This window comes from Oncorhynchus tshawytscha, linkage group LG18 (genome assembly GCF_018296145.1).
Source record: "Oncorhynchus tshawytscha isolate Ot180627B linkage group LG18, Otsh_v2.0, whole genome shotgun sequence".
NCBI classification, from domain to species: domain Eukaryota; kingdom Metazoa; phylum Chordata; class Actinopteri; order Salmoniformes; family Salmonidae; genus Oncorhynchus; species Oncorhynchus tshawytscha.
In genome coordinates, this window is record NC_056446.1 from 232,814 (window position 1) to 241,775 (window position 8,962).

General features: G+C 41.5%; 1 protein-coding gene across 5 annotated transcripts; it reads left to right on the plus strand.

Moving 5' to 3' along the window:
• The first annotated feature begins 227 nt into the window (after positions 1 to 227).
• On the plus strand, positions 228 to 8,011 carry LOC112230784 (cell division cycle-associated protein 4). 5 transcript variants are annotated; one of them, XM_024397086.2, is made up of 5 exons: positions 228 to 944; positions 2,487 to 2,632; positions 4,082 to 4,161; positions 4,680 to 4,750; positions 6,023 to 8,011. In XM_024397086.2, exons 3-5 carry the CDS (start codon positions 4,144 to 4,146, stop codon positions 6,834 to 6,836), a joined length of 903 nt encoding a protein of 300 aa, XP_024252854.1. In that variant the 5' UTR covers positions 228 to 944; positions 2,487 to 2,632; positions 4,082 to 4,143; the 3' UTR covers positions 6,837 to 8,011. The 5 variants fall into 5 exon arrangements, with proteins under 5 accessions (XP_024252854.1, XP_024252873.1, XP_024252844.1 ...); XM_024397076.1 differs by lacking the exon at positions 228 to 944 and having other exon boundaries at positions 2,399 to 2,632; XM_024397105.2 differs by lacking the exons at positions 2,487 to 2,632; positions 4,082 to 4,161; positions 4,680 to 4,750 and having other exon boundaries at positions 232 to 944.
• Positions 8,012 to 8,962: the final 951 nt, after the last annotated feature.

Below are 8,962 nucleotides of genomic sequence, written 5' to 3' on the forward strand. Positions count from 1 at the left end.
CGCATACGAACATGGTCTCTTTTTTGTTTTCTTGAGTCAGGCAGCTCCAAAATGCAGGTGTTTCAGCCTAGCTCAGTGCTTTCAGTTGTGGTGGGGCAGCCAGCGGAAAATACAGTGTTGGTAATGTTCTCTAGTTGCGCCATGATTGGCTCAGTGTTCTGTCACTGAGGGACACTACATCACTGCAAAAGCTAGCTGACCCTGGTCGTCAGTTCAACAGTGTTTCCAGCCAGCCGCACATTGGCTTCCAGGTTAAGCAAGCAGTGTGTGTCACGCCCTAACCTTAGTTTGCTTTGTTTTCTTTATTATGTTGGTTAGGTCAGGGTGTGAAAAGGGTGATATGTGTGTTTTTCTATTGTCTAGGGGGTTTTGTAAGTCTATGGGTTTTCACTAGTCAATGTATTTATATGTCTATGATTATGTGTTAGTTGCCTGTGTCAGCACTATATTTAGCTTCACGTCGTTTTGTTGTTTTTGTAGTTTGTTTATGTTTTTCTTCGACGTCATTAAAGGAACATGTATTTATATCACGCTGCGCCTGGGTCTCCTCCATTCAACGAACGTGACAGTGTGTCAAGAAGCAGTGCGACCTTCGCCGAGTCCATTGGGGAGTTGCAGCAATGTGACAAGATCGTAACTACCAATTGGATATCACGAAAAAAGGAGTAACGCCATGTGCTGAAAAAGTTTGAATACAATTAACCATGCTGTTAATCCAGCTTGATTTCTGCCGCTTACAAAATAACTGGAAACTCGGAACTGGGAAATCTCAGACTTCAGTGAGTTCAAGACAACTGGGAACTCAGATAAAACTAGCTACGACCGGGAAAATATGGAAAACTATTTTGAAAGGTCATCCAACTCGGGATTTCAGGTCTCTTTCTAGAGCCCACAAGAAGGACCGCTGCGCCACCTTCCTGTTCAATTTAGCACAGCACAACAAGGTGAGTCCAAAAATATATTGTATGCTGCTGCATAAATTATTTAATATGTCAGGGAGATATGTATACTGTGGCCAAGAAAGTAATACTAAGTGTATGTTGTTTAGTAAGCTGTAGCAGCCCATGTGCCTCACCCTAATAATTTGGTCCCTTTCCTCCCTCATAACTTAGTCTACTGTTCTGACTTGATGGTGCACATGTAGCCTATAGCCTCTTACAATAATCATTGAATATTGTAAGAGCTTTCATTGTTTGCTTACATGCCCCCTTTATTTATCCGGGGAGAATACTGTAAGAAGAGCCCATGTTCTGAATTCTCTCACTGTATATTTCAAAAGTGCTAAACAAATAGCTATATTGACTACGTCCGTCCTAGCTCACTCAATAATGTCTTAATCGAAATGATGGATTCCCTCCTATCCACTCGCCGTTCCCTTATGCTATAGTTTGTACATCTCAAATGTCAGTAGAAACCACATTTGTTTAAGCAAGTCAGCCATATCAGCTATGTTTTTCAAAAAGGCAGTAAATGAGGCTGAATAAACTGTTTCGCTGCCAGACAAGGCTCCGCTGATAGCGAGGTGTAGTGGTGGTAAGGATTCACTCCATGTTGCTGTTGGGACAGCTTTATGTAGGCCCTAACAGTTTGTGGGCACCGTTTGTCACTGTTATAGTGCAATAAATGTATTGTTTAGTGTTGTGTTGTGGCTTTGCCGGCATGCATCCCCCCCCAAAAACATTGTTTGCGCCACCAATATTGACATGCTAAAATCGCCACCATCTGTATGCATGCAGCAGCATCTACACTTAAACCACTAGATTATGTTTTCCATTGTGCCTTTTGGTTTATACTGTGATGGTAAAATAACTCACCATTGTGCTTTGTATCAAAAAGTGATTTGGGCGGGCCTCTTTGTATGTAAGAAGAGAACAGCATTTTCTTGTGTTTATCTACCATGCACTCATGCAGAAACTTGTGTCTATCATCATTAATTTAATTTAGACTGACAAATTACCAAACCCGGTCTCAGGCTTGGATAACATTGGAGGCCCCATCTCCACAGAGTTGGATAAACCTGCTTTTAGTTTTTTTGCCCCCTTTATGTGGAACAATTTACAGATTATTAGATGATCTTGTCCCCCTTGGTCAGTTCAGAGTAATGATCTCTATGTAGATAAATGTGTCTGTTTTTCTTAGTGTTTTGTAATTTTGTGTATTGTATGTGTTTCAAGTATTTAGGCAGAGCTCATCTGTAAAAGAGATCCTAGTCTCAGTATGACTTCTCTGTTAAAATAAATGTGAAAACTATATTTGTTTATTTGTTTACTTAAACAACCTAATGCCTTTTCTTGTTGGAACAATAAAAGTGGCCAAAAAGCTATGTCTTTGAGTTATCCACATTGAAATGGGGTCTTTTATTTTGAAGGTTTCAGCATTACCATAAAAACTTGACGTCATCATTTGTGCTGCTGGCAGAATACTGGTGTGGCGTCTTCTGTTTCTTCAGTTCAGGCTTTTGTTCATGTTTTCCCCCATTTCAACAGACGGCCTGTCGATCAAGACCTATGTGTCCGCTCACGACAAGCAGCAGTGCTTCGACTGCAATCTGTGTCGGTGGAAGCTACGCCTTTAATTTGTTTATTCACGAAGATCACATGAACCCTCGGCTAAAAAAACTGATTTTGTAAAGGTAAGCCCAACACATTGAAATATACATTACGTAATGTGTGTTGAGTGTAACGAGTTTTAAATGGTCAGTTTGCTCTTTAAAAATAAAAGTCCCCCGAAAGTGTTTCAAATGCGCGGTCGATTTCGAACGTAAGTTATCATGAAGTTTACGAGCGGTATTTAATGCTTTCCATCGATATTTGTTACACTGTAACCTCTGTTACCAGTAAGCAGACTGGTAATAAATCAGCACTTTGATGGGTTACATCCAGACGTGGTCCCAGGATACATTTTAAAACTACTTGTTGGCGCCTTCAGCGACCAGAATTTGGCCAGAATAACGTTAGATTGTCAATTCAAGATGGCCTCCTGTTCCCTCTAGGTTTTTATGTTCTTGTCTAAAAAGTACATTAAAGAGGACGTCACAAACAACATGTAAAGTAATTTATCGTGGTGGACCAAGTTTTGTTGTCTTATAATAATCTATGTTATACTGTAAACTTTTTGACACAGTATTTTCCGCATACTGCAGTTATACTGCACTCTGACTGCAATCTTTTTTCGTAAGGGATCATTTGACCTCTACATCAGTAGATGTAAATGATAAAAACTTAGTAGCTCATCTTCAGTGTTTTCAAATTCCCCCCTTGCCTCTTACATTGTGGAAGTGTTGAATAACCTCCACATACAGCTACTTCTAACAAAGCATGGTGCCTCCCTACCTACTGTGGACGCTCCACGCATGTTCATGTCACTCCTCCGTTTGCCCCACGTCCTGATGTGGTCACAGTGCTGCCATTACTGGCCAGATGATGACGAGCTCTGGCTACATTCTCACAGCAGTAAAATCATGATTCATACATGAGAGGGGAGGTAAACTGCAATTAAATTCTCAGCAATTACTGTGTCCACAATACCGCAGTTGACTGCAGCAACTAAACTGCAACATTTTTTTGAGGGATAATATGTGGCCAAAAGGGCAGATGTTCATTTTATAGGGCAGTTATTTTTTTTCTTTTAAAATTGACATTTTTATAAGAAAAAAAAAGCCCATCAGTCTAAGGCCCTCTTGGAGTTTAATGTCACTGTCAAAGCAAACACCGGAAACTCAACTGTCCAATAGGTTTGTTACTGCAGTGCTGTGTACAAAGATGAAGTATTAAAATAAATCCAATCCACTGTAGGCAATTTGAACATCAGTTGACCTGTAAAGATTTTTGTTGCAATTTGCCATACAAGAGGCATCTGGGAGTGTATTCACCCTGGAAAATGCTCATAAATTGCTTCACGATTTGAGGCGTGGGAAATAAGTACATAGATGCAACTTCTTTTTTTGAAACATAAATGTCATTCAACTTTCAGTAAGTCACTTCCACATTGACCATAAAAACAATGTACCTTTCTCAAATGACTGCAAATGGGCAAGGAAGTGAAATAGCTGCTGCTGTGTGTCCCCTGACATGTGGTGTAGTTTAGTCACGCTGCAGAGGATGTGTCGGCTTGCATTCTGGTCAATGTCTCTACAGTGCTGGGATGACGCTCTTGTGTCAGGTAGGCTAATCTCCCATGCCTTCATCTCAACCTTGACTGACCCCCCCCCCCACCTTCAGTGTTATCCTTATAGCTAACGGTTGTTAATTAAGATTTCCTCCTGTGATCTTTGTGACTATCAAACAAATCCTGTAATTTGCACGACGATTCCACCCTTCAACATTATGTATTTTTGGCATTATCTATGTGGTTCTTAGTTTTCGCCTGCAACTAACAGTTTGTTGGTTTGGTGTTCAAAACGATGCATACTAACTTCCCGCTTCCTGTAGCTCAAACAACCACACTAGGTTCTAACCCGATGTGACACAAACAACTTGGCATTGAGGAGGTAAAGCGGGCATTGTTATTAGCCTTTCATAGTTCCTCAGCACCTGGTCCCAGTAGCTGAGTTCTAGTGCATCTTCCCCTCCCCCCTCCCACACACACGGGTCACCCAGTGACATTGGATGTAATGTGCATTGACATGCTGGAACTGTCATGTGTTGTCCCTGCTCTAGTTGCATGTTTGTCACTTTTAGGCTCCCGCAGCTCTGGTTGGCTGGCCGCCGTGGCTGGAGGCAAGTGTCCAACACTCGTCTCAGTTCTGGATGTATGTACAAAGTGCTGTTTAGCCATTTTCAGTGCGTGTCTGCCATTTTATTGGTACTCGGTGTGATATTTTGGGTTAATATTACTAATGCTTGCATCAGAAGTGGGTTTTTTTATTTTATTGAAGACACTATGCTTGAATTGACAAAGGTCCAATTTCCACATCTTTGTGTTTTGCCTTTCTTGCAAATGGCTAAAACAAGTCTGTGTATGTGTTTTTATTTTAGGGCCACAGTATGTACTTTTGAAAATGATTTACCAATACTGACATTGGTTGGAATATGCTCTTGACTGTTAACACACTGTTTTTTTTTAGTTGATGTAACTCTTTGCCTGTGAACTTATTTTTTTATATATTTTTTTTTGACTCCCTCTGTCTTAAAAGGCATTTACTAAAATGTCATATTAGAAGATGTGGCCGTTGGCCCAGATAATCGGCAGAGATAGTATCAGTTCAGACCAATGCCTTTCTGACATTGTTCCTCTTTCTTTCCCTCTACCGTAGCGCACACACAAGCCTTGTTATCGGTTTCAAGACTGGAGAGCTAGTGTGCTCCAATCACAAGAATTCTGGTAGCAAATTATATATTTCTTTATCAGTGGTGATCTAAGTTGGATGTTCCACTTAGCTGGCACCTTCCAGGTCTGTCTGAAAAGACCTGAAAGAGGGTTAAGAACAGAAACAGTTGTTCAATACCCATCATAACTCTCAGTTCCATTAGATTACACATAGGAGTCATTGGATGAAGGTGTCGTCTTTACAGGGGAGTTTTGTTAATAGCCCCGATGCTCAATCTGAACATTAAGACGTGTCGCTTGCAGTATGATTTTGAAGGATAAGGACCTTTCATATCAGTGAGGAATATGTATTTTTAAACTAGAATGCCGCTTGGTTTCGAGAGCTAGTTCAGTAATGTAGCTAGTTCAGAACCCGCCTCGTGTATGTGCCTGTCCATACCTGTAGGAAAGGTGAAGCAAAGTAAATGAACACAAGTACATTATTGATAATATCTTTGATTTTCAGGTGCACTCGGGATGTACATTTCATTTCTAGCCTTAGCAAATTGTCATTACAGCCTTTTGAAATCTTGATATTGTAGTATGTTTTATTAAGAAATCTTATAACAATAAGTAAATAGGGCTTTTGACATCTTTACAGAACAATATAAAACACTGAAATACTAAGCTTAACATGCTAAACAGGTGAATGGAAAAGGCTAATTATTAAAAAGCTTTATGTTCTAACCAAAGTCCTATTTGGCTCCACCCACAGGGCCAACATGTACTCCAAGGGCACCAAACGCAAGTTCTATGACAGTGTGGACGCGGCGACGGACAACAAGGCGGCGTTGTACAGCCGGCAGCGCCAGTCCCTGCTGGACATGTCTCTGATCAAGCTGCAGCTGTGCCACATGCTGGTGGAGCCCAACATGTGCCGCTCGGTCCTCATTGCCAACACGGTGCGCCATATCCAGGAGGAGATGACCCATGACGGTAGCTGGCAGTTGGTCACTGAGGCTTTCGGCAGCTCTGGCCCATCTGACCACCTGGTGGCCACCGAGGTTTTGTGTCGGTCATCGGCGCTGGAGCAGCAGGGCGGTGGGCCCAAGCTCTACTCGGTGATGGGCTACGATGGTTGCCGCGAGGAAGAAGTGGTAACGGACGAGGCTCTCTGTTCTGTGACATTTAGCGGCGGGGCCCCGTCCCTCTTGGGGACCATCGACCACTGCTGGGACAGGGCAGAACTGAGAATGGCGGCGGTAGAGGACCGGGTCATCAAAGACTCCGGTTCAGAGGTCGAGTCTGGGGAGGGGGCTAAAACGGTGATGGGGCAGGTGTTTGGGACGTTCGAGATAAAAAATGGCGCCCCTGGGTCCGACCCGGCACTAGAGGAGCTGTTCTCAGCCGTTGATGCCTCGTATTATGACTTGGACACCATGCTCACAAGCATTCAGAGCACCCCCAAGATGGGGCCTTACAACCTTCTGGACAGCATGGCCTCCTCCCACGGCCCCACGTCCAACTCCAGCTGTAGAACCGATCTCAGTGAACTTGACCACATTATGGAGATCATTGTCGGCTCATAGCTTATAGACTTAAAACTTGACTGTTTGGTTGAACTTGTGCCTCTGACTTTTTGTCTTGTATGTGTGAACATACAGTATCTACATACCTTCCTCTGTATGGAAACTGAGTGATATCAGTATCCATGCAATGCCATTTTTTTTTTTTTTTATCTGAGAGGTTAACAGTTTCTCAAGTTCACCATACTTATTTATTATGTTTACTTTGTATTTCAATATGTACTCTTTTTGGTTTAAATTATTGTACCTATTACACTACATGAATTCAGAGCAGCACAACATTTACATTAATCTTTTTTAAAGAAAATATGTGTAGTTAAAGTATATATGTTTTACTATAGAGACAGTCTGGGAATTGTTCTCGACTGTCTTTTTATTTTTTACATTTACAAGCAAGAACGATTGCACAAAGCTCAATGTGTGATTAGGGACTAATTTACCTAGTCTTTCACAGGTTTATCTCTGGTTGTGTCTTCGAGCTACAAGAGCAAATAGGCATTGTTGAAAACGTGAATTATGTTCAGTATGCTCACAATGTGATCTTGGTCTCTGGTTTGGTGCTATATGCACTATGTACAGTATTCCTAATGAACACATGGCCTTCTTGAGCCAGACAGTTCCATCTTGCACTGCGGCTAGCTGTCACCTAGCATGTGGTGCCATTTGTTTGCTATTAAAGTTACATATGTTCTTATTGTCTCCTTACAAGTGACTAATTATAATGGGTATATGTCTAATTTTCTGTTATGACTTATTTATTTATTCATTTCAATCATATGGTGATGTTCAACCTTGGCAATATACTAATGGTTGCAGAAGCTTTTCACCTTTCAAACATCAATTTGTATTTGGTTTCTTGACTTTCTTTGCATACTTTTAGTGAAGTAATGACCTTATTCAAACCAATCTGAGAATGTGCGAAGAATTGTGCTTTTCACGTGACCTATTCCAACAGAGTGGCTTATTTTTACCACGTTCAAAGCCTGCACTCGGCCACAAGATAATATTGTGAGTAAACAACTGATTTCTGATTAAACAGCCATGAGGTGGGAGATGCCACATTTCTTTTTTTTATAATGAAGTTGTCATGCATGTCAATGAGCTTGAGAAGATGATGCTTTTCATGAGTAAACTAGCAGTTTATACCATTTTTAATAAAGGTTCCAAAATCATATGAATGAATTGTGTGCTTATCCAGTATTTTGGCAGAAAAACTCAATCTTTGAACGAAAGAGCCCTTCTCTTATTCAAAACAATCACGTCTCTGATTCAAATTCGTAGGATTTCCTGCTTAAAAAATCATTCCTGCTGCTGGCGATTTCAACTACTGACGTACCGCTAGGAATTCAGACACTGCAGTGAATTCAAGGACAGCCCTAACCAGGACTTGAATCCCAGACTTGAATGTCAACCCAATACCTTAGCTGTTATGAACAGTTCCGGACCTCTTAATGAGGTTGTTCTTAGCTTAAGGTCACTACACCCTTCCTTTGCACTTCTCTATCTCAAGCCCCTCACCGTTATACCAATAGATCTGAGCCTCTTGACAAGGTTACCAGGTATTGGGTAATGTCGCTACAATCAAATGTCATCACAACCCAAGAACTAAGGACCTGATTTCAATGTTTTTATTTTTTTATTTAACTAGTCAAGTCAGTTAAGAACAAATTCTTATTTACAATGGCGGCCTACCTCGGCCTAACCCGGACGACGCTGGGCCAATTGTTCCCTGCCCTCTGGGACTCACAATCACGGCCGGTTGTGACACAGACTGGAATCGTATCCAGGATCTGTAGTAACGCCTCTAGGCTTTGTTGACAAACTCCCAGAAAAGTTATGTTACTCTTGTGGTATGCCATATTAAAGGCTCAGTGCAGTCAAAAACATGATTTGCCTGTGTTTCATATATACACTACATGACCAAAAGTATGTGTACACCTGCTCGTTCAACATCCCATTCCAAAATCATAGGCATTAATATGGAGTTGGTCCTGGCTGCTATAACAGCCTCCACTCTTCTGGGAAGGCTTTCCACTAGATGTTGGAACATTGCTACTATAACAGCTTCCACTCTTCTGGGAAGGCTTTCCACTAGATGTTGGAACATTGCTGCAGGGACTTGCTTCCAT

Bases quoted from the DNA above. Each gene is read 5' to 3' on its own strand.
- LOC112230784 (XM_024397086.2), top strand. The intron at 4,751-6,022 runs GTATGTACAAAG...CTCCACCCACAG, and splicing joins CACTCGTCTCAGTTCTGGAT to GGCCAACATGTACTCCAAGG.